At 49.6% G+C, this 24,644-nt stretch overlaps 1 protein-coding gene across 9 annotated transcripts in view; it reads right to left on the bottom strand.

Moving 5' to 3' along the window:
• Positions 1–24,644, bottom strand: part of adgrv1 (adhesion G protein-coupled receptor V1) — a 69,471-nt gene that overhangs the window by 20,835 nt on the left and 23,992 nt on the right. For 3 of the 9 annotated variants that reach the window (XR_008950730.1, XM_057034038.1, XM_057034041.1), the window contains 59 exons: positions 24,397–24,612; positions 24,096–24,311; positions 23,779–24,023; positions 23,524–23,705; positions 22,939–23,437; positions 22,530–22,839; positions 22,149–22,358; positions 21,589–21,719; positions 21,401–21,500; positions 21,145–21,324; positions 20,905–21,068; positions 20,643–20,730; positions 20,466–20,489; positions 19,719–19,797; positions 19,501–19,639; positions 19,244–19,385; positions 18,815–19,080; positions 18,517–18,692; positions 18,308–18,435; positions 18,043–18,224; positions 17,822–17,968; positions 17,668–17,748; positions 17,302–17,566; positions 16,685–16,807; positions 16,376–16,598; positions 16,070–16,274; positions 15,800–15,946; positions 15,471–15,726; positions 14,861–15,063; positions 14,411–14,587; positions 14,157–14,339; positions 13,872–14,051; positions 13,296–13,460; positions 13,059–13,179; positions 12,847–12,970; positions 12,617–12,755; positions 12,351–12,536; positions 12,037–12,272; positions 11,778–11,926; positions 11,500–11,698; positions 11,189–11,408; positions 10,874–11,113; positions 10,645–10,794; positions 10,342–10,562; positions 9,986–10,265; positions 9,768–9,908; positions 9,425–9,581; positions 9,210–9,342; positions 8,520–9,088; positions 8,174–8,437; positions 7,636–7,753; positions 7,395–7,566; positions 7,026–7,268; positions 5,945–6,352; positions 5,354–5,526; positions 5,021–5,267; positions 4,749–4,885; positions 4,072–4,232; positions 3,841–3,941 (listed from right to left, as the gene is read on the bottom strand). Coding sequence is in view for 5 of the 9 variants with exons in the window: in XM_057034038.1 (XP_056890018.1) it covers positions 3,841–3,941; positions 4,072–4,232; positions 4,749–4,885; positions 5,021–5,267; positions 5,354–5,526; positions 5,945–6,352; positions 7,026–7,268; positions 7,395–7,566; positions 7,636–7,753; positions 8,174–8,437; positions 8,520–9,088; positions 9,210–9,342; positions 9,425–9,581; positions 9,768–9,908; positions 9,986–10,265; positions 10,342–10,562; positions 10,645–10,794; positions 10,874–11,113; positions 11,189–11,408; positions 11,500–11,698; positions 11,778–11,926; positions 12,037–12,272; positions 12,351–12,536; positions 12,617–12,755; positions 12,847–12,970; positions 13,059–13,179; positions 13,296–13,460; positions 13,872–14,051; positions 14,157–14,339; positions 14,411–14,587; positions 14,861–15,063; positions 15,471–15,726; positions 15,800–15,946; positions 16,070–16,274; positions 16,376–16,598; positions 16,685–16,807; positions 17,302–17,566; positions 17,668–17,748; positions 17,822–17,968; positions 18,043–18,224; positions 18,308–18,435; positions 18,517–18,692; positions 18,815–19,080; positions 19,244–19,385; positions 19,501–19,639; positions 19,719–19,797; positions 20,466–20,489; positions 20,643–20,730; positions 20,905–21,068; positions 21,145–21,324; positions 21,401–21,500; positions 21,589–21,719; positions 22,149–22,358; positions 22,530–22,839; positions 22,939–23,437; positions 23,524–23,705; positions 23,779–24,023; positions 24,096–24,311; positions 24,397–24,612 (11,321 nt within the window). In the remaining 4 variants the exon portion in view is untranslated. The other 6 variants (XR_008950731.1, XR_008950729.1, XM_057034040.1 and 3 more) reach the window with 5 other exon arrangements.

The raw sequence follows: 24,644 nt of genomic DNA, 5'->3' as shown, positions 1-24,644 counted from the left end.
TAGATAACGTGTTTTTCTGGTGCCCTGACATTCTGCACGCTCATCTGAAACGTATCCGCACCCCCCCCAGACGCAGCCACACGGGCGTCCAGCAACAGTCGCCGGCGTCTGTAACGACCAGAGACCAGACGTGAGCTTGGTGGGTGGCGAGTGCTTAACTCAGCCTGCTCAAGGACTCAACTGCACACGTCTGAACACTGGACCCAGGCCCAGAGCGAACAGGAAACCCTTCACAACCAGGAACAGGAGTCACCTAAACAACGCCCGGATCCTGGACTAAAGAACCGGGAACTCTGAACGGCGGGCTGAGACGTGGAGGTGTTGAATTACAATGGCGACAAAATCAGATTGTGCTTCTTTTGTAACAGAGATGCAGATGAGATTTCCCCTGTCCCACATTGGTGCCTTCGTATGTGCACGTCCCTGCCAGCACACACACACACACACACAACACACACACACACAACACACACACACACACACACGCACACACACTGATACTTTATAACCCTGCAAACATACATTAAAATTCTATCAAGTTCATGGGAACTTTATGTTGCTGCAATAATATTTAATCCAAAAAAGAAATTAAAACTATTCAATTAAAAAATACGCACCCTCCCCCCGGTTGCTTTGCTGTGATTTTGTTTCCAAGCAGAGGAAAGATGAGGAGAAACTATGAGAGACACACACTGATGTGAACAGGAAGAGTCCATTTCATTCCAAATCCCTGTGTGGAAGCTGTGAGGTCACCGTGAGGATCTTAGATAACATGTTTTTCTGGTGCCCTGACATTCTGCACGCTCATCTGAAACGTATCCGCACCCCCCCCAGACGCAGCCACACGGGCGTCCAGCAACAGTCGCCGGCGTCTGTAACGACCAGAGACCAGACGTGAGTTTGGTGGGTGGCGAGTGTTTAACTCAGCCTGCTCAAGGACTCAACTGCACACGTCTGAACACTGGACCCAGGCCCAGAGCGAACAGGAAACCCTTCACAACCAGGAACAGGAGTCACCTAAACAACGCCCGGATCCTGGACTAAAGAACCGGGAACGCTGAACGGCGGGCTGAGACGTGGAAGTGTTGAATTACAATGGCGACAAAATCAGATTGTGCTTCTTTTGTAACAGAGATGCAGATGAGATTTCCCCTGTCCCACATTGGAGCCTTCGTATGTGCACGTCCCTGCCAGCACACACACACACACCACACACACACACACACACAACACACACACACACACACACACACACGCACACACGCACACACACTGATACTTTATAACCCTGCAAACATACATTAAAATTCTATCAAGTTCATGGGAACTTTATGTTGCTGCAATAATATTTAATCCAAAAAAGAAATTAAAACTATTCAATTAAAAAATACACACCCTCCCCCCGGTTGCTTTGCTGTGATTTTGTTTCCAAGCAGAGGAAAGATGAGGAGAAACTATGAGAGACACACACTGATGTGAACAGGAAGAGTCCATTTCATTCCAAATCCCTGTGTGGAAGCTGTGAGGTCACCGTGAGGATCTTAGATAACGTGTTTTTCTGGTGCCCTGACATTCTGCACGCTCATCTGAAACGTATCCGCACCCCCCCCAGACGCAGCCACACGGGCGTCCAGCAACAGTCGCCGGCGTCTGTAACGACCAGAGACCAGACGTGAGTTTGGTGGGTGGCGAGTGTTTAACTCAGCCTGCTCAAGGACTCAACTGCACACGTCTGAACACTGGACCCAGGCCCAGAGCGAACAGGAAACCCTTCACAACCAGGAACAGGAGTCACCTAAACAACGCCCGGATCCTGGACTAAAGAACCGGGAACGCTGAACGGCGGGCTGAGACGTGGAAGTGTTGAATTACAATGGCGACAAAATCAGATTGTGCTTCTTTTGTAACAGAGATGCAGATGAGATTTCCCCTGTCCCACATTGGTGCCTTCGTATGTGCACGTCCCTGCCAGCACACACACACACGCACACACACACACACACACACACACCCTGTTTTATACACAACAGGGTGAAGCTGAATCTCGGTGCTGTGACTGAGAAGGTGGGAAACATTAGATTAAACATGAGTTGGTTCTATAGAATCACACACACCAGATCAGAGCAGTAAAGTTGAAGGTGTTGCCAGTGATTACAGCTCAACTTCCTGTCTAAAGTGACGCTTTACAGTAAATACGGCGTCTCGAAGACAAACCTACGCAGCCGCTGTACAATATGATCAATATATTATAATAAAATTGCATCCTCAAAAATATGTTTAGGAGCCAATAGAAAGAAAACTGTCTCCAAATGTCACAGGATGAGTAGCAAAACACTGAGTTTAATCTGGTTCCACTTTTAACATAATGGGAGCCAAAGAAATCTGGATTACATCATCAATTACTGCCACAGAAAAGCCTCAACTAAAACACAACTGGGGTAAAGCTCAGCAGGCTCTGATGGAATGTTGGCTGTTATTAATATTAAAAATCCTCTAACGTTATTAACAGCATCAGTATTTTAGCCTCCTAAGATCATTTAAGTAACGGGAACGATCCCGAACTGCTTCTGATGATACAGAGAAGAGACCATATTTGTCTGTATGATGAGGAGCACTTTACGTATCAAGTCTAGTGTCTCCTGACTGAGCTGAGATAAGAGGATGATAAGTGGTTTAATTACTAGTTTTATGATCAGCCTAATCTCACGTGTATTAACATACATAATTAAATGCGACTCAGTGACGCTCAGACGGGTAAATTTCCACTGTACACATGCAATTTTTAGTTGTCTTGCTGAGGGGAGGGCAGAAAGCTGGCTGCACACACACACACACACACACACACACACACACACACACACACACACACACACACACCCTGAACTATAACAGCAGGTTTTTAAAAAGGTCACCTTTAAGCATGTTTTTTAATAACAATGAAAGGCGCGTCGGTCAGTACTGGAGACAGGCCTCCTTCTTTTTGGGATGAAGGATGTTGGGTGGAAAAGCTTTTACGTCGCACATCCTATAATTTTATAAAAGAAGGAAGTTTTGTGTCGTCATTGACGGATGAAATGAGTATTCACGTTAAGACTATAGCAGCTACTTCATTTCAGCAGCTGTGCTGCGAACACACACCCAGAATACTCGCTGACTTTGTCCGGGTGTGGTGGGTTCAGCTGGAGGTCAGGGTGTCCTGGAGGTGCTCGCTGTGCCTATGGAATAAGCTTCAGACTGTCAAGATCCTCGACAGATGTGCGTTCAAAGAACGGCACCTTACACTCAGCAGCGCACTAATGAAGGAGAAGACCTGGGAATTTTCCATTTAAAACCCTTTAGGTTCAGGGGCTCTACCGGGGGCCATAAAGTGGCCGAGCCCCCAACGACAGTCCGCTTTAGCAGAGACTCGTGTTTGTCAACCAAAGAGAGTGGGGACCAGTGGAAAATTACCAATCCCGCACTCACTCACGCACGCACGCACGCACGCACGCACACATACACACATGGGAGATACGGCCGGGACCAGTTCGGAGACGGACTTTGTGACAGCTTGAGTTTTTAATTGGCAGGAGTACTGGGGGGGGGGGGCATGGCTCTGTTGTCAGGGCAAAAGGGGCGGCAAGCTGCGCAACCGATGACATTCAATGAGGTGTGCAAACGTCCGTGCACGTTTCCAATAAAGCTTGTGTGATATGTCAGTGTCTTGGAAGAAGGGACGCTAACACACAGTGCATGTGAAGCTATACGTCTCTTCCCGACATGCCCCGTGTGCACGTCACCCTGATGACATTAGTGTGTTCTGCTTTACACCTGGAAAGGTGAGGGAGAGTGTGAGGTTACCTGGGTTCCCAGGCAGCTCAGCATCATGTGGGTGAGCAGCTTGGCAGCAAACATGGGGACCCGCGAGCACAGCGCGTGAGATAGAACCGCCAGTGCAAAGCCTGCAAAAACACCCGCAATAACCAGTCAAAGCAGCAAACCACCCAATCATTTCACCCGTAGAAGGAAATACAAGCAAGCTTAAAGACTGGAGACACGTCCTGGATGAAATGGGCGGAACGTCTTTCGTACCTGAGATGCAGATAATTCCTGAAGCGTAGAAGGCCTCGTTGTAGGACGCAAGAGTGGCAAACTCTGCAGAGGCTGCATAGACAGACAAGTGGGAACAGGCACATTCCACATAGTTCACACTGTCCTTCACAACCCTGCAGTACTGACCATCTGAGGACCAGCTATGAGAGAGCAGAGGAGATGCTGCATGAAACACCAGGACATCCAGACAGTGCTGTGTCCGCTCTGACATCAACATGTCCGTGACTGTGGCCTTTCACTTCCACTCTAAATCATCGCCGTCCTCTGTTTTCTTTCCTAGACGTCATGTGAGGCAGAGCAGCAACTGGAACTTTGTGTTCCGGCCAAGTTCCTTTGTGGAAATGCGCTAAACAAACTGAGTCTGGATGGAAAGACTTGGGATGTAGGGGACTGATTGTATGTACATTGAAACGAGCAAAGCATGAATGTGACCTCTGGCTGCAGAGGACACGTCTGACAGGATGTTGCACTTTCACCTGGACTTTTCAGTGTTTTTTACAGTTTTGGAGTGAGGCGATAAAATGTCATCATGCGCAACAATTAGCTACTTTTCTATAAGCTCGATATCATGTGGACAAAAACAAGAGGATTTCGATTGCAAACTTTCGGTTTTTAGTTGCAAATTATTCCGAGCAGCTCTTTAGGCGGTGGAGTACCTCGCAGTTGTCTGGTTCCAGAGGAGGCACCTAGACTGGCCTGGTGTAACGTGGACAGGGGTATGGATACGATACACCACTTCATTTCCATCTTTTAGGGGTTGTGACCCCCTCTGTTGGAAGCTGGCTGAGAATACCTGGACATAAATAGATTAGAATCAGGATCTCAGCTGTGAAGCGTGAAAAGAATCAACAACTCATTTAAAATGGGGAAGCACCGCCCCCTGCAGGTGGGAACTGCAATTACACCCAGGTGTTGCGCGCTTTCGTACCTTTCCATTCAGAGCTTTGGTTGTATCATTGGTGAGAAACCAGTGTTCTGTCTTAAACTCCGTCAGTTGAATCCTGCTGAGGTTGCTGCACTCAGCTGTCAACCCTGCTGGAACTGCTAGAAGGGTATCAGGGAGCTGGAAAAAGTCTGCATTTCGGCCCCTGAATTTGTATCCATTAATCTGTGTGGGGTACCACTGGAAGGCGGAGATGGTCATATGGGGACATGTTTCCAGCACAGCACCCCTTCTGTGGGTATGACAGAAGAGTAAGAAATCTAACACAAATGCTTCTCTTTGCTGAACATGTGACTGAGATATAGATGTTTCCCTCACATCTCACACTGGCTGTCTGTGAGGAGGCTGAATGCAAATCGCTCTGCCACCTCAGCAAGGTGGCTGACGCCCCTGGTGTCCGTTCTACTGGGACTGGCCAAGGTGCAGAGCAGATCATAGGTCAGATTACGGCTGCTTTCCTGTAAGGGAGCCCTCTCTGCCTCTGTAATGACCTAAAAATGGAAAGACAGGAAGATGAACAAGTGCATTTAATCCAATGAAACAGCTAGCAGTCAACCAATCTCCCGAGACTTTCTGGCCAGGTCGGTTGACCTTTTACAGTGAGGTGTGAATTAAACTTCCTTTTTACGTGCCCTCTTTCTCTCCTCACATATCGTGATGGTGTCTAAGTCATTGGTAGCACACGAGGACTCGTATTTAAGCTCTCTCCCTGACCACCCAGAGGTCGAGGAACCACAAATGCTGCTGGCCAGCATCAACTCAGACCATGTAAACGAGCCTGCTGCAGCAGTGCGGTGAGGGTGTCCATGACAACAGTCGTGTGCTGCTGAAGGGGCAAAGGGTTCTCTGCACAACGTATCATTGAGGTGTCAGCTCAAGCGTATTTGTTGTCATTTCCAGTTCTCCCACCTTTTCCAGCGCTTCAAGCACAGCCGCCATCTGCTCATGGCTGAGCGGCGCAGCGGCCTCATCGATCAGCCGCCGCAGCACCTGGTCCAGGACATCTGGCCCCAGAGGTTGATGTAATTGCTCCAGCAAAGCCCAGACCGCTTGACTTGCTGCATTTGACACCAAAGTCACATTCGCCATTCCAAACTTAGGGTGCACTTTGGCGCCCCCGGTGGCGTTGAACAGCTCCACTTGGAAGCGCTTCGGAGTAGCGAGGGATGAGGCGAGGTGGCGCAGGAGGCCGATGTCCAGTGATGTGTTGCGCTGGCCCACTTCAAAGGTGAGCCAGCCCTCCTGTCTGGGGAAGTCAACCCCTGATTTAGCAGCGTGGATTATAGCAGGACCGAGCACCTCGTCTCTGGGAAGCTCCTGCAGAAACAATATATATGATACTCTTCAAAAGATGAACGCTACAATATACGACACAAACATTCAGCCTATAAATGGCATATTTGTTCATTAATTCATTCACTCATCTACTTATTAATTCAATAAATGAATTAGTGGAGCTGTACGAGTAAAGTTGACTGTTTGGTTCACAATGTGCATTTGTCCTGAGAGATGAAAGCTCATAGATGTCAGAATGGTTCCTCACTTGTGCATTTTAGATCAAAGTCGGTGTCTTGGACACTGACTTTGATCTGAAATAGTGTGTGAGTGACCCGGGAAAAGAAGTGGACTGACATTAAAGCGAGGCATGAGAAGAAGACATGAATAGAAATTATTTCAAAATGTGATTCTAAACTACCACAAGGATGCAAATGTGTCCTGCATGAAGGAACATGTGCAAATAAACAACCACATTGTGTAATTTTTGTTATTTGAAGGAAAAATGTCGACATAATTCATCAAGCTTCCCTAACTGGAGGATTTGGCCCAAAGAAACCGGTTCAGATAGATGAGGATGGTTCGGAGGCTTCAGCTGAAGAAAGGTTTATTCCAACAGGATTATGGTGAGAAAGGAGTGGACACTGAGATTTCCTACAACCCCAAACGTCTCACCACATCTCAGGTTACACGACTGAACATACGTGTCACATACCAGCGTGCGGTACTGGACAGACCCGGCCGACGCTGCACTCGCTCGCCGATGCACTTGGAGAGTGAGTTTTGTGGTCGTCGGCGTGGCGACGGGCAGTCTGTGCCCCACAGAGAAATACACAACGCCTCGTGGATCATCACTCTGCGCCATGGTGACGTTGGCAAACCGGGTGGTCTGATTGATGGCTGCACCAGCACCGACCCGGTAAATCTCTACCAAGAACCAGGCCTGATCCTCTGGCTCCTGCAACACAAGTAGGGGTTTTATTCTGGGCACTTCCGTGTTGCTCACATGTAAGTGATGTTAAAAAGATACGTGTCAATGCCACATTTGGGAAATGTCCTCAGAATTTAGCTTTGGGTCTCTCACCTCATCATCCTGGATCTCCACCGTAAGTGTGCAGATGATGTCTCCTCTCCTACATAGTGCGATTCCCGAGGTCCGCACCAGCTCTCCGCTCAGGTCGACGCCGTTGTTGGTGAGACTCAACATTTTGTCGCTGAACGTAACCCTCCAGAAAACCTGCACGTCCTCGAAGGCTCTGAGGCGACAGGGGCACTGAATATACTGTAAATACGAAAAGTTTCAGGAGAAAAGAGGATTTTATTACCTGTTCTCCTGTCTCTGGAGATACAGGAGGACTGTTCTATTCTCTGAATCTTCATCCAAAACTGGTCCCGTCAGAGAACCGAGACTAAACCCAATGATCCCATTGTGGAAATCACTCCCTGGAAAGATCGGAGGACACCGGATTAAAAGGGTTTTCCACTTGCAATCAGACTGAATAACCAAATAATCGACCAGCAGCGGTTTCCCAGAAATGGAAAATAGAATAAATGTATTAAAAGTGTAGAATATTCAGACATTTCCCAGACAGAAATCAGGTCTTCAAATCAGGAGAGATGAACATTTTTGTAAGGTGAAGAGTTTGGACTGGACAGACGGGAGCGCTTCTGGAACAATCTTGTTGCCGACTCATCAGAAAATGGGCCAGTTTCCCTCCCATCTACTGGATTTAGCTGCACGGTTGTTCCGCTCTGGATCATCAGTGAATATTAAAATCAAAACCTTCCCACAAATGAGACCCTAAATACAAAGTTAACAGTACACAACAAGAAAAGAGTTGCACCACATTTCATTACAGATACCGAGGATGGTGATCTTGCTGAAGGCTCCGAAGCCCTGATTTGGACCGTCTGTGATTTGTGCTCCTCCCTCTGGCTCACTGAGGTAAACAAAGAACGCTTCCTGGCCTTCAGGCTCCGGATCGTCCAGGATCACTAGGATGACCTCTGTTTCGCTCTGGCCGGCCTGAAAGGACGCCACACGAGTCTCCAGGCGGAAGTCTTCCTCCTCCTTTGCCAGAGCTTCAGTAGATTCCACAGCAAAAGGAAGCGGCGCTGCACTCCCAGCTGGAGGGAAGTGGACAGCAACACGTCAAAGATCAAAGGAACGCTTCGTACAGCAAAGCATCTGGAGAAGGCGAGCGCGCACCTCCGTATGCCAGCACCCTGACCCGAACGCCACCGGCCACGCTGTCGGACCTGCGAACCTTCAGAACAATCCTGCGTTCCCGCTGGGTGTCATCGACCCCGTCCTCAGGCGTACGGACCAGTCCGGGTCCGATGCTCAACACTCCTCCGGTCACGTCGCTGGCCAGGATGGTGACGGTGGCGACGCTGTGCCGAGGGTGGAGCCGAGGAGAGGCGCCCGCCCAGGTGGCGTCTGGAGCCGCGGCCTGAACGTCTGTGAGGTTGACGTGGAAGTCTTCGTCCGCCTCGGAAAGAGCGTCATCGAGCACGGAGAGGCGGAAGGACGCGTTGGTCTGGCGAGGTGAGTCGAAGACCAGGCGGCCGTCGGCCACTCCCACAAAGTCCTCTCCTGCGGTCGCGCTGCCAGCTGTGGTGCTGTAGGACAGCTGGGTGCGGTTGCCATGGGAACCGTAGAGTCTCTGAACATAGAGTGTTATGGTCTGAATTTCCTCAGCAATGACCAAATGGCGGGAAGCGGGAGCGAACTGGTAAATTCCCAAAGGTTCCACGACTGCCAGAGTAAAGCCGGACCTGTGCGAACATCAGACGGAGGCTTAGAAACAAATCGTTGGCGTCCGTTCGTCTCCTAAAATGAGGAGCAGGGACTTGGAATGGCTGAGGATTCCGTGTCTTGTTCTATGGTGTTATTCACCTGAGCTTGGCAGGACTGGTGTGAGACGTGGCACCAGTGAGGTGTATGGCGTAGGAGGCCAACCCCGAGAGGTCAGCAGCAGCAGTCAGGGAGATGACCTTTGACCTTTCTCCATGAGCCATGAACAGGGAGCCTGACCAGGAGCAGAGGAGCACATTCATGTTCATGCTATCATGCTATCATCTTGTCCAGGTGTTTACGCCGACGTCTTTTACCTGAGCTCGGTGAGATCCCAGGTGAAGCCTCTCCTGAAGGATGACCAGCGCTCCACTGCACCCCCACGTCCCCAAACACACCTGCTCTCGTCACTTCGGCTTCGCAGGTTCCCAATTCTACACTGGAAACACGCAAAGCCAAGAATTCGAACCCGACCTGCACAGCAGACGTCGGGTCAAACAATCACCAAACAGAAGGAGATCATTCTGGCACCAGATTCGTTTCCAAATGTCCACACACGAAAAGGTTTCCAAGTCCCAGATGAGTAAATGGCTGGTGTTAAATGGTGCTGGCCTGCTCATGGACAGGACTCGAGCGTTTGGGACAACGAGCAGAACTCACCTCTGAGTTTGCTGCCTCTTCAGGCACAGCCGCCGTCATGACGTTCGCTTGGAGGAGGCGAGGAGCCGAGCCCATGAGAGGGCCGAGGAGCCGGACATCAGCCAGTCGTATGGTGAAGATCTCACCCACAGACAGAAACACCTACAGAAGGAGGAGTCAAAAGCTTCTTCAGCTCATGCGGAAGCTTCCAAACTGCCTGTGCTGTCGTCCCTTGATACCTGGTTGCTGATGGGGACAGTCACCGTGCTGACGCTGCAGTTTTCCCTGAAGAAAATTCTTCCTTCTGCTTGTTCTCCAAGGATTTCCTCCATGTCCCTCACTTCCTCTACCGCTCCCCTGATTTGGTATCCCACACTCGCGTTGCCAAACAGCCCAGCCAGCCGGGTCACGTTCACGGAGAGAGCTCTGCTGACCTCTGACCCCGAGCCCAGCACAACGAAAGGCTGCTGGTGGGGGCTCAGGGAAAAGACCCCATGGGGCTCATCATTGGCAGGTACCCTGAAGGTGACAGGAAGGTTGATTTGAGGCTTTGCTCTTTGATAACGGCGGTTCATTTTGGTGGATCCCAACCGACCTGATGTGTGTTGTGATGAAGGCGGGGTCCTGAGCCAGCCTAGCGCCGCCCTCCACGCCAGTGAGCAGGACGATGTAGAGCTCCTCCAGCTCTGGAACTGAATCGGGCATCAGCCTGAGGACGATCTCTGCCTCCCTTTGGTCTTGCAGGATTCTCACTGAGCCAGATACGGTGAGGAAGTCTCCTGTAATGTCCGAGTCACTCTCAATCTGCCAGTGCACCTGAGGGGGAAGGGAAATAAAGCGCCATGGCACCAACTCCTGACCCAGGCCGGCCAGTAAGTGGTAACTTTTCGGGTCTCACCGTGATGTCGCCCATGACTCCCTCTCTGCGTATAACTGGCAAAGAAATGTTAAACGGTCCCTCATCGTCCCTGGATTCATTAAAGACCTGTTCTCTGAGCGCACTCTCGCTAAACTGAACAACCCCATTTGGATCGCCAAACTTCTCGATCTGAAAGACAAAGTCCGATTAAAAGACGGCGGCCCTTCATTCCTTTATGCTCATCGCCAGATGATGTGTGATGAGGTACCTTCAGTGTTACAGATCCAGCCTGAGGGTCGACATCCACCTCTCCAGACAGAACGCTGAGCTCCAGCACGAACGTCTCCTCAACCTCCACCTCCCCGTGGGGAAGAACGCGCAGCTCTATGGAGCGAGGCCCTTCCTCGCCATCGCTGAAGAAGAAGGAGCCGTTCACAGGTTCTCTGATGTCCGTGTTGGAAGCAGGAAGGGCCTCTCTGCTGTTTGGGCCGCGGATGATCCAGGCCACCTGTCGCAGAGCAAAACCGGACTGAGCTGATATCCGCAGCGTTCCCAGTCCAGCAGGACGCGTTGCTGCTCGTACCGTTGCGTTTCCCACGCCGCCTCCTGCTCTCTCCAACACGAGGCGCAGTTTTAACGTGGAGTTGGGGTTGGTCACCGTGATCAGACTCTCGTTGAGGAAGCGAACCACGCCACCGGGAGAGTCACTCTTGGCGATGGTTATCCTGGCGACATGCTGGGAGCCCAGAACTGCCCCCCCCGTAGTTCCCGCCAGCCAAACCTCAAACACCTCTGCATATTCACTGGAGGAGACAATTTCAGCTTTAATTAGAATAAATCAATATCTTTGCATGAGCACTTTATTTTGTTTGTCATTAATTAGTGGTATCTTACCTGTCAAAATCATCTATAATAGTGACGTTGATTTGACTGATGTTTTGGCCATTGGCAAATACCACTGAGACATTTTCCAGGGAGAAGTCAAGGCCAGATGTTGCACTGAGGCCTTTGGAGATGACCTGAGCAGATACCACACCCAGTGAGCCTGCTCTCCTCACGACAGGGAGTGTTACAATGCCAGCATCCTCTCCCACTAACAGAAAAAGCATTTACAAATGAAATGTTTTTAGTTTTATATACCAGCTTTGCTTCATCGTTACTGTGACGCTGACCTGTAATGTCCACAAAGTCCTGCCTAAACTCCAGGATACCCTCAGCGTTGTCATTTGTCAGTATGACCACGGCAAGAGAAAACAGGTCTCCTATAGTTGGAGGTTGGTCCCTTTGAAGGCCTGTTTCCGTAATGGTGTAGTCCACATCACTGTCCACCAGAGGGAGACACAGACAGGAGAGCGGCGTTAACGCTGACGTTTGGGAAGGCCACCGGTTCCTTTAATCCTTATTAACGTGGTGATTATCAATTCATATTACCTAACATTGACTAGCTCCACTTCAGTGATGTTAAAGAAGAACACCTCAGGCCCCTCTGGAAGGCTGTCATCCCGTATGTGTAGTGTGACCTGCTCTGAAGTTTGGCCTTCAGTGAAGCGTAACCGGCCTGATGCAGGAGTGAAGTCCTCTCCACTCGCCGCTGTGTGGCCTAACGTCTGGTATGTCACCCACACACTGCGCAGACTACCGGAGGAGCGGTCAACTGTAACGTTCACCTGCAGGAATCACAATGTTGCCGGCTTACTCCTCCGATCAAGATGTCAGTGTTGGTTTCGTTACCGCGGTGACCTCACCATTCCCTCCTCCTCACGCAGCCTGATCTCTTGTTGGGCGAAGGAGAAAACGCCAAAGGGATTGTCGCTGGCTGCCATTGTAATCTTGGCATGTTTGGAGATGTGACTGATATCCAGTCCAGGAGTGGCTGACGTCAGTGTGAGCAGGTACTCACGGCGCTCCTCAGGGAGGTCATCGTCTCTGGCCTGAAACAAGAAACAATCACAATACGCATCCGGGCATGTGTGCACGTGGCAAAATGAAGTGGAGGCTTGAGTTTTGGAACCTTTAGAGTAATGGTGGCTTCAGACTGTCGGTCTCTCATGGTCACGGTGCCAGAGAACGTTTCAAACTCTGAAAACACAGCTGGAGTGATATTCCAGAACACCTGGACCTCCCCAAACACACCCGGACCTCTCACAAGGCTGCAAAAACACACGTGCACACACACGTTCACACCTGAAGTATCATTGTGACTCTTTTGTTTTCTGGGTTGAGTGATTGAGGTTTTCTCACTGCACCACAGCGCTGCCATCGTAATCTCCCCGAGGTTCTCCAATGAGGATGTTCCTGGAGGCTTCTGCTACTCCAATAATGCCCAGGGCAGCTCTGTCTGCTCTGATGGTGATGGTTGCCATAGCTACAGGAGAGGAGGACAGACGAGAAAGTTGGATTCATCTCAGTCAACAAAAGTCATTCCTGAAAATGGAATCATCCATTAAAGTGACCGTTCAGTGGGTCGATGACAGCATCGGTCTCAGCAGGAAACAGGCGAACATTAAAACGTTCCTCTCCTTCCAGCGCAGAGTCTGGGAGCGCTTGAATTGTGAAGGTCTCCAGAGTCTGAGCCTGGAAAAATGGAATATTTCATAAAACAGCCCTTGAATCATGAGCTCACAGCGCAAAGACTGATGAAACAGCAACGTGTGCTGGACGATACACGTGGTGGAGGGTTCCTCTCATACCTCCGTGAAGACCAGGGTTCCATTGAGGGGTGAAAGGTCATCGACGGCCTGCTCCTCCAGCTGCCACAACAGGGTCACGGCCCCCTCTCCTCCCTCACTGCGCACCACTGTGAGGGTGACCTGTGCAGCAGGATCATCCTCACGCTCTGGCTCGCTGACCTGAAACTAAAAGGTTGGAAAATCTTTTCAATGTCCAAGAAGCAACAATTGTCTTTACGGGAAACAAAATAGAACAGAAAGGGAACCTTTTCATCTCAGAAAAGTTCTATTTGACTCTTCAGGCCTCCCCAGACTGTTGCTCCCAGGAAGAAAACCACTAACTCATATTCTGGCCGCGCGTTTGTGTGGGGTGACAATCAATGTCTTCATGAAACGTCAGAACATGAGCTGTAACACCGTGGAAGGTGTATCGTGCCCTCAGAACTCTATTTCTTTTATTCCTTTATATGTATTTTATTCTCATTTTATTTGAGCCTCCAAATGACCTGTTTTCATCTTTCATTACAGGTGAAGCCGACACATTAATAATAAAGAAAAACAATATGGCTAAGACTTCCTGTGCTGGAGTAAACTGACCTCCAGCCCCTGAAATCCAAACCGTCCCAGTGGGGAGTCATTGGATGGAATGCTGATGGTTACGGAGGTCATTCCACCCAGTCGAGCGCCACCAATCACGCGCAGTAATTCCACACGGAAGGTCTCCTCTCGCTCTGCCGATTCATCATCCAAGATGGTGACCGCAATCATGGCCTCTCTCTAAAAATAAAGAAACAGAAGGGAGAACCTGAAACCCACTGTCCCACTATAGACATTAGCATTAGCATCTTATCCTTGATCCATGTAAATAGGGATTCAATTAACCTGTCCATCCTGGAAACTGATGTTCCCAGATGTGGGGCTAAAATCCGTAAAGTCGGCCGTGAGGGCTTCAGCCTTCCAGTAGACGACCAGCCGTCCCAACGCGCCAGCGAGTCTCGCCACGGGCAGATAGAGGATGTTGTCCGGTGACGGTATCTCGTAAGCCGTCACAGTTCCTCCGAATCCCTGAAATCATTTTAATTATACAGTATAAGACATGAAGTATCTCCCTGTCATCTGAAGGAAAGCGTGCTCACATCAGAAACGTTGAACTGCAGAATCCCTCGAGGATCATCGTTCTCGCTGATGGTGACCTCAGCGACCTCCATACCTGGTCGTTTCACACTGGGTTGCCCGGCAACCTCCGACCCCTGAATCAGCTCCACGCCGCTGATATTTACCAGGAAACTCTCTGCCAGTTCTGGGACGTCGTCCTTCAGAAACAAAGACATACTTTTCTCCAGCAAACATATTCACGCAGAAAAATGTCCGATTTTATGGGTTGGAGATTTAGAAGCTAATCTTTGCTGACGACGATAAGCAGCTTGAAGGACTCGGGTCAGAATCACTAGCTTAAAAATGCTGGATCATGAGGCAGCTGGGAAATCCAAACAGAGAGGTCTGTTTTGGAGGAGGAGCCCAGTTACAGCTGTGTGCATCTCCAAAGGACGGTTCGTGACCCTATGATAACTCGGACCGCTGCTTACGGGTAATATTGTGAGAGTCACGAGGGCCACAGTAGCACCATCTGTCAGGATGACGGCGTCGTCTCTGGGCGTAAAGTCCAGTCCTGCGGTAGCCTGGTTGGATGGGGGCAGGTAGAGGGCCACTTTGGTCTGGTAATGAACTTTTACCTGACCCGAAGAACCTTGTTCTCTCACTATTGACAGTGTGATGTTAAATGGAGTCTCTGCGGGTCAGAGGAAAAGCAGCTTTAATCAGATCAGTCGGCTTAACAGTGCTGCAAGGCTTGTGAGGTCACGGAAGACGGTGAGAACGACCTTGCAGATCATATTAATCGCGCTGAAGGTTGGTATTTACATCTCCAGATTCTATTCTTTGAACACATTTTGTTGGTCCAAACACAGATTAAAGCTTATCGCACATTTACTCACATCCTGGAAATCGCTGCAAATCTGTTACAGTAAATCTCAGCGTGGGATTAGCCTAATAGCAATAGCGCTAGCTGAGCAAACATGTTTGGTGGGACAATGTCAGAAAGCTGGATTAAAGGATGAGATGATCAGTGACGTAAAATGTTTGTGGTGAGGGGGCACGTTCATGCTGCCAACACAGATTTACTCATCTGACACTCACTTTCTGGCTCTTTTGTTAGCATAAACTGGGAGTCCAGATGCCATCCAATCACTCCAAAGGGGGAGCCATTGGGCAGTATGGTGAGTTGAGCTTGTGCACGCTGCTTGTCAATGACTGCAGCCTGGCGTAGGTCTTGGAGGCCCACAGTTGTGACGTCCATGAGGGTGACCGTCACGCTCTCCCTCAGCTCTGGGACACCATCTGCTATCACGCTCAGGGAAATGATGGCCAAGTGCTGGCCCTCCGAGAAAGTAACCTATCACACAAACGTGCGGATTTGAGTTAACATTTCCTTTAAAAACTGGAGCATAAAGGAGAGGATTTCTCACCACTCCAGAAGTGGGGTAAATGTCTGTTAGACTGCCATCGGCTGCCCAGTGGACAGTAAGTCTGCCAAAGGTCCCTCTCTTCCTCTCAACACTGAGAGAAATTTGATTGTTTTGCTCCAACTCTTCCACTTCCATAGACAGAAAGTTCTGCAGAGAGGAGGTGAAATCACACACGTTGTCACTAACTTCCAATAAGGTGTAACACCACAAACAAAGAAAGAAAGAAAAGTCAGTCTGGTCTAAACCAAACGATCTCTTCTCCGTGATCACCTCAGCAAAGCCTATGACTCCATGGGCGTCGTCATTGGCTGGGACAACGATGGTCATCTGACCACCAAATCCAATCTCGGCGCCACCCTTCGGATGCTTCAAAGCGACGTGGAAATACTCCTGCTCTTCAGGGACGTCATCGTCTATGATGTTCACGGCGATCTCCAGCTCACGGTCACCAGGAGCAAAGTGCAACTCCCCAGAACTGAACGCGAAGAATGAAGATAAAAGAATGATGAACCCAAGAGAGTGTTTCATATCATAGAATCATCATAAAAATAACGTAAAGGCATCGTATTTGCTCACCTGGGTATGAAATCGGACTGATTGGAGACAGCACTGAGTTGATAGACAGAGGCGCCGTCGTCCCCAGTTGAAGCCAAGAGCATTTTCGTTGTGTTTAGTGATGAAACCGGGAGTGAAAGGAAGCTCCTGGCTGCAGGAGCCCTCAGGATCACAGCGAACAGCTCCGTGTCAGGCCTCCACGAGTAAAGGGATGAGCCGTTCAGCCCGGCTAGCATGAGATAAGCTGCAAAGAGGAAGCAAAAACTGTCATTCTGGTGAGCCGGCTTGAGCAAATAAGGGAACAGAAAAGAAGGTTTGCCGAGCGCTCACTGGTGCCCGATGGAGCAGTGAAGGGGTGAACAGACGAGAGGCCTGGGTGAGGAATTGACTGACGTCTCTGTGGCAAAGTCTGCTGCGCGCTCCACTGGAGAACCTCACACGACGACGGCAGACCTGCAGCCACAGCCATGATGACGCACAGCCAAAGAAAAGAGACATAAAATAAGACTGACAAATTCCAGCCTGAGTCCCTCTGCGACACCACTCTGGCCACCCAACGCTGCATAGACCCACAACAAGAAATATCCCAGCTTCTGGAGGCTTGGGAGGATAATAAATAATCAATAAGAATGATGCAATCTTGTTGCTGTTATGACGCCATCGTTCGTTTCTTTGGTTTCTGAACTATGACTCATTTATTGACATTATCTTCATGTAATTGAGAGAAAAAACACCAGTTAAAACAAAAACCAACAAGTTGGCCACAGTAAAACCAAAGAAAACAGCGACCGTTTTATTGCAAAAACATCAGCATCTGCAAATGACTTTGGCACCGACTGGAAGTCAAATTTAAATGCAGAAATTGAGCCTCAAAGGGTTAAATTTGTTACAGTCTAAAGCTGCCAAGAGAACTAAAGCAGCTTTGTAAATAGACAATAAGACGTCACCTTCGATTCCAACCAAGAGGAGAGTTTCGTCCACTCTGGTGTTGATTACTTCTGCCTGAAGGACTCGGCCGTTGAGTTTTAGAGGCTGTGGTGTCTGAAATCTGCGATTTGTCCAGCGGAGCAGAACACAGCTGACGTTCTGCCCGTCTACACACACCAACAGGCGGGGAACTACGTCCCCAGTGACCGGGGCAACGCTGAGGATATCGCCTTGGACGTCCAGGGTCTGGAGGAGGCTGAAGGATCCCCTGGTCCAGACAAAGATCTGCAGCATGGAACAAACAAAAACGACAGGATTTGATGTCCGATGTGAATGATATACCTGGAAATACTAAAGCAGAGAAAAAGAGGAGCTTTTGGTCTCACCTGGCTTGATGCTATAAGGTACTGTTGATCTCCAATGATCAAGTGTTTTACATCCAGCGATTCAATGCCTAAAGTTTGCACCTGAACATATAAAATCCTTCAGGATTGACGCTCTTACAGAGACTCCAACTACTATAAATAAGGTCATACGTACCAATGTGACATTTAGGTCCTTGTGTAACTTGTAGATGCTGAGGTTGGCAGCCGGGGCGGATGGAGGGCCCGGATGTGTGACGCCTACATAGGTGGATCCATTCAGAGCAAAGCCAACACAGGAGCCGGGCTCCTGGATCCTAATGGACTGTCGCAATCAAGAGACGAGCAATGATGTATCGATAGGTAACGTACTCTACCGGCATTCTGTCGCCGTCCTACCTCCACTGCCACAAAAGCGCCCTGCCATCGATACAGAGTGGCCAACGTGTGGGACGATCCCACGACCGCTCTCTTATCCAGCCTCATCGCCAGGAAGGAATGCTGATGTGGCAGAGCGCACCACGCTGAGGTGGGGCTGTCCACGAAGCTCTGGTAAACCCCCATCGCTAAGAAATGACCCTCTGGAGATGAAACCAACAAAATAATCTCACCCGGAGGAAAGAAAAGAGCAGCAGAGACGGTTGAATTGGTCGGGCGTTCTAACCAGATGCAACAGCTGTGCCCGACTGCGTCTCCCACTCCACGCTGACGGCCGACCCCAGACCGTGACTGCGAGACACGGTGAGGAAGACCGTTCTGCCATCTTCATCTGCACGTACTTCGGTGTCACTTCTGTGGTGGGAACATGGAACATCTGCCAATGAGGCCTTCGTTCTCTGCTCTGTGGACTCCTTCACACTACTGTGCTCAGACCTGTTGATCGAAGGCGTGATGCGGAACAAGCCGGCTGGCGCCAGGTTCTCCAGCACCGTGACGAAGGTTTGGAGTTGTTCGCCCAGCCGTGCGCCTCCTGTGGGGTTTGATAGCATCACCGTGAAGGTCTCATTCCCTTCAGCTTCCCCATCGAGAACCGCCCAGATCTCCACCATCTGAAACAGCAGGAATTAACGTTCCAAGCAAAGTGGCTGATGAAAGCAACAGTGGGAAACAGAGCAGCATCGTGCCCTTTAAAACAACGACCCAATGCAAGAAGACCAGAACGTCCCCTCACCTCAAGCCTGACTCCATCCTCCAGGACCACAAAGCCCTGTGCTGGCCTCAGATCAGCGTCTGCCAGATTACCGCTGGTGTCCGTGATGGTGAACTGTGCGGTCACCGTTCCAAATGTGCCGTCTTCAGGATTCCGAACTACATACAGAGTAGCTACGCTCTCGCTCAGGCTGGACAGAGAGGTGGGCTCCTTCAGTAGGAAATGTTGGCTGGAGTTAAAGGAGATGACGCCATGCCCGTCATCGCTGGCCAGGATGTTCACCGTTGCTGCAACGGACACAGGGTGGCTAGTTCGTTACTATAGTTACAGTTGCTGTGACTAACTTAAATTGATCACACATTTGTGATTAGGAATGTTGGGTAAATTCTTGTCTGATTGAAACCCGTCTTCCGAAACTCTGAGGTCAGAAAAGCCCAACTGGAACGGCACCTGTGGTGTTGGTGCCCAGTTCCAGCCCCGATGAAGGTTTGGACAGGATTAGCTGGAATCGCTCTGCTCCCTCTGGAATGGCGTCATCGATGATCTGCACGTCTACATATTTATGTCGTTCGCCGTGGACGAAGAGAAGCATCTGAGTGAAGAGAGGGGCTGTCAGAAAGGGCGTGAGACCCCCCCACCCCCACCCCCCCGGTGTTTACTGCACATATATCCACTCAGTCCATTTCTCATTGGATCGCTCCACTCACCGTTTCGCTGGTGTTGTAGTCAAGTCCCTGCTGAGCTTCGAGATTCTGAGCGTAGAAGAAAACCGAGACATTCCCATATGTGCCCTTGTTCCTGTAGGCCACAATGGTCAAGGTCCCCATGGTTTCATTCACTTCAAACCTGCCATTTAGAGAAAAACCACCTCTTAGAGCAGCTTCAAACGTACAAGAAATCAGCTTTTTGTAAATCAGCTGCTCACATGGTGTTGGTCCATTCAATAACGCCTCTGATTCCATCATTTGCTGCGATGCTGACCTCTGCCACCAAACCTTGAGCGTCTGGGGAAGACACATCCAGAAAGAGGGACATTTATGCCGTCAGTTACAAAGAACGGCCCTGGCTGAAGGTTCGACAGCACGAGCAGTGGGCAGCAGGGGATAGCAAAGGATCCTGTCACAGCTTAGAAGCATCTACTGTCAGTGGCCTGGGGGGGCGGAGCAGCCAAGTCTTAGGGGCAGACAGATTTATGACCCCGGGCTTCTACCATCGCTCCATGGCCGTGTGCGCCGGGGAGGCTCGCCTTGGGTTTTGCTTGGCTTTCTCTGTCCTGACCGCACAATGCTAGTCCGCTCCCACCAAATCCCAAGGCTTCCTCAATCATGGAAAGCATCAATCTAACCATCCAAGCCACATAATAACTGCCGCCAGAGGAGCGGCTGTGTGCTGCCTGCGTCTACATGCAGAAGGCCGATATTCTGGGAGGCTCCAGCTGCTCCTCTGCCAGTAGCGTTCTGTCTATTCATCACTTTCTAAAGTTACTCATTCATAAAGTGGACCGTGGTTTGGATGAGGCGGAGGAGCAGCAGTAAGAGTTGCTATTATGCTCTTTCATGGTGCCTTTAAATTGTCAATGACTGCGTTGCACTAATGTACCATGCAGGACTGTTGTACATCAACAACATGTTGAGCAAAGCCGCGGAACACGTGACTCTGTTTTGGTTTTTACCTGGCAATGAGCAATACACCACCTCTAGGACAGAGAGCAAATGGGGAGAACGTACAGAGAAAAGAGCATTTAAATAAAGGAGAAGAAATAAGAGAGAAATAAGCTCCATTTGATCAGAGTTTGAGTTCCGTTTCTTCTTAAGAGGAACGTTCGGATCAGATAAAGCTGCTTTTTTACCGAGCTGTGGAACCGTGGCAAAGGTCGTGATCAGCACTGCCGATGTGACGTTAACCAGAAAGAACTCCTGCAACTCTGGGATTTCATCCTGAAAACGGAACACAGACACTTTAAATATCATAGGTTAGTTTCCAGGAAAAGCTACAGAAAATTAATAGGAAATCACATTAACGCATCGATTTTTCTTTTGTTGTAAAATTGTTACAAACAGGTTTAAACTGCACCAAAGACCTTCAGGGTTTGGTTGTTCTTCTGCCTTTACCTCCATTATGGTGACGGGAATGGCCACGGACGTCTGTCCATCCTGAAGGATGACAGAACCGGTGCCAGAAACGAAGTCCAGTCCCGGGTCTGCCAGAGCGCCTTCTATAGGGGACAGGTCTCGTAGCGCTCCTGCTGTGACTTCATAACTTATGTTCACCGCCCCTGCACAGTCAGGAGAGACGTTTAACCTTCTCAAGTTGAGCATTTCTAGTCTCTCCATCCTTCTCTGCATACAGACCCGAGGCTCCGAACTCCCTGTTCACGTAGATGTTTATGGTCTGGTGCCGCTCCTCCGTGGTCACCATCAGAGATGACGGAGCGATGCTGAGAAGTCCATAGGGCTCGTCACTGGTGTCCACGGTGAGGACGGCCTGCCTGTGCTGCGGATCCAGGGTAGCGTGGCCTGAGCTCGCAACACCTGGACGGGGGTCAGTGGAGCTTCACCATAACGGCTGCACAACTTTAGACGACAGAGACCTTTAAAGCTGCATTACCAAACGTTTTGATGTCTGAGAGGGACACTTTGTATTCATCTTTATCTTCTGGCGTGGCATCATCGAGAAGCTCCAGATGGATTGTGTCATTCAACTGTCCCTGGAATCACAAAAACAGCCGGTCAGCGGGGGATGGGGCACAAAGATGCCACCAAGGACCCCCCGAGGGTCGGGATCTTTCTATTTACCTTGGTAAAGAACAGGGTTCCTGAGCTTTTGCTGAAGGTTCTTGGTACAAATGGCCCCTCTAGAGTCCAGTCAACAGTAACGTTACCCAGTCCGGGAGCTGTTCTCAACACCAGTAACGACAGCGTCTCACCTGTTCCACAAAACATCACAGAGTTCTACAGAAGTCTCAAACAGACGTGAGCGAAACCTTTTCATATCTTATTCTTTTTGTTTTCTTCCTTTATTACCTATTTAAATTCTACATATAGAATCAGTAAAACATGAACACACCAAATGAGTCTGAAACTACACCTAAAAGGCAGATCTATGGATGTGGATCGCTGGATCCACTCCAGAAGATTCCCCGGGTTTCTAATAACATGGATCCCACGTGGAACCGTGTCCGCTCATGCATGGATAAGAACTGAAGCCTCGGTGCCCACCTGCTACAGTCGGCCATTACTAAGAATGAACTCTCCTTCTAACTCCCCAATTAAGTGGAGCACATCTCAGGTGACAGGGACAGTAGAAAAGGGTTAGAAGGTAAAACATTCTGGGCAGGACCAGACCGGACACCTACCTTCTCTGGCAACGACGGAGCGCGATGCTGGATGGAAACCTACTCTCCCAGCCACGTTATCGTTGGCCTGTATCACTATGGTTACTGTGTCGGAGCTGGGCAGGATTCGACTTCCTCCCTCCGTATTGACGAGCCCAATCATGAGACTCTCGTTGTCCTCTGGCTCAGTATCATCACTAATTACTATTTCTACCGTCTTCTTCAGCTCACCTGGGAAAAGGTGACATAAAAGTATATGTAACTCCAGTTAATGAACAAGAAAATGTCTTAATTATCTTTGTTATGATAGAAATAAAGGCAAATATAGTGTATCTGTTATCAATTTAAGATTGGTCAACCTTTAACTTCTTTCTTATAAAATGATCTTTTTTATTTACGAACCATCGAAGACCAGAGTTCCTCCAGTTCCAGTAAAGTCCGTATCTGGTGTTGCCTCTCCTCCAACAAACCTCCACTCCACTGTGACCCTGCCCAGATCCCCTCCTCTCCTCTCTATAACTAGAGGCACCACCACTGAGGGTTCTTCTAGAACCTCCAAGTAAAGTCCATCCTCCGTAGCACTTGGACTGAGACTGTATATCAAAAATACACCGAAGGCATCTCCATTCATCCCAATAGTCACCACAGCCTTGTCTGGCTGGCCGATCGTAGGCATGTTCCTCTCAGCTACGCTCAGATTTAGCAGTGATACCTTCAAAATAAGAACATATGGATTATGTCTAAAAGCATGAATGCATAATGTGCTGGACCATAATGAAGAGTATGGAAAATACTACAAGTATTGTTTTACCCTCAAGATCTGTATAGCGAAGCTCTCGTCCATTTCAGGGAATTTATCAGTCAGTATTGGAACTGTGAGATTAGCCAAGCCTGATCCGTCCTCCACGAAGGCAGCCTGAGCAGCCACCGGCGTGTAGTCGCTGCCAGCCGCCGCCTGGGCGCTGAACAGGACGGCGGCGGCGCTGCTGTTCTTTGCATACGTCAGAACATCGGATCGTAGCTCCAACTGGACCACCTCCAAGGTCACCCAGGTGCAGGCTGGAGAGGTGGCCCCTGATTCCAGGGAGAAAGCCTGGCATGCACGTTCCCTCAGGCAGGCAGCGGCACATGCAGTCAGGGCGTCCGAGTGACCGGTGATGTTGGCCGTCCTGAGCAGGGCAGCGGAGGGAATGCCAGCTTTCGGCAGGTCGTAGTACATTAGCAGGTTCTGGCCGCCACTCTGAGCTAAGCCGACAATGTCGAGTTCAGCGGTGCTGTACAGGATCTCCAAACGTCCAAAGTGACCACCTCTGGAATGAAGGCAACAGGGAACTAAATGAATGAAAAAGCCTTGAGTCAAGGGAAAGGGGGAAATGGGTGATGTAGCACGCTATACCCTCTGGTCACTGTAATATTGGCTGAATAAACTCCTTCCAGGGGTTCCTGGACGCGGTAAACAGGCTGCTGAAAGTAAACTGTCCCATGTGGATTATCATTGGCAGGTACTATTATATGAATAGATGTATCTGCTCCAAGGTTTCCTCCATTACTGGCACCGGTAAGCTGGACCTTAATTACCTAGAAAAGACCGAGTAATTGAGCTAAATGTTCCAACTTGGAGCGTTTTTTTTTTTTTTTAAAGCTGTCATACCTCAGTGATTTCAGGCACATCATCAGCTAAAATGGCCACTCGTAGCACCTTCATGGTCTCCCCAGGAGCAAAGCTCACCTCTCCAGAAGTGGGTTGGATGTCTTCTACTGCTAGTTCACCACGAACCGTGGCTCGCCACTGCACAACCACCGTGCCAATGGCACCAGCGTTACGCACGATTGGCAAGCTGACTTCAGTAGAGTCAGATTTGGGTTCTTCGATGGTGAATGGAACCGCTTGAAAGACTGAAGGGAAGAACTTCTTCAGTTAAAGCAAATTAAAAAGATTCTGAAAAAGATATCTAAAATTCCACTGACCAAAGGCACCAAATGGGTCATCAGAAGGCAATATGGTAATTACGGCACGTGTGACCTCCCCCAGCAGAGCTCCTCCCGTGGTCTGATTGATCAGCTCAATGAGAAGAGTCTCTTCCAGCTCTGGGACCACATCATTGATCACATAGATGGGAACAGATTTACTGGATTCACCTTCTAGGAGGACCACATCTGTGGAGGCTACACTATAGTCCTCACCTGTAGGGTGACACATGCACATGCACAGTGACAGAGCCTGACACCTGTGCTTTGGAGAGACAACAGACTTGGAGACTGCACTTACTGACTCTGGCAGTTAAAGGCACCGCTCTGAACTTGACAGACACGTCGGCGAATATCCCCCCCACACGTGTGACGTTTATTATGGGCCCAACATAGTCCTCCGCCACACTGACAGCAGATGCTGACAGCTGCAGGACTCCAAAGGCATCGTCGCTGGCCTCCAGTATCACCTGGGCTACAGCCTCAGTCCTGGTGCCCAAAGAAGGAGACGTGGAAACTGAACAACGCCAGAAAAAGATGATAATTAAT

The sequence above is a fragment of the Takifugu flavidus genome, chromosome 5 (assembly GCF_003711565.1).
Source record: "Takifugu flavidus isolate HTHZ2018 chromosome 5, ASM371156v2, whole genome shotgun sequence".
Taxonomy (NCBI): domain Eukaryota; kingdom Metazoa; phylum Chordata; class Actinopteri; order Tetraodontiformes; family Tetraodontidae; genus Takifugu; species Takifugu flavidus.
This window is presented reverse-complemented; position numbering and strand designations above follow the sequence as displayed.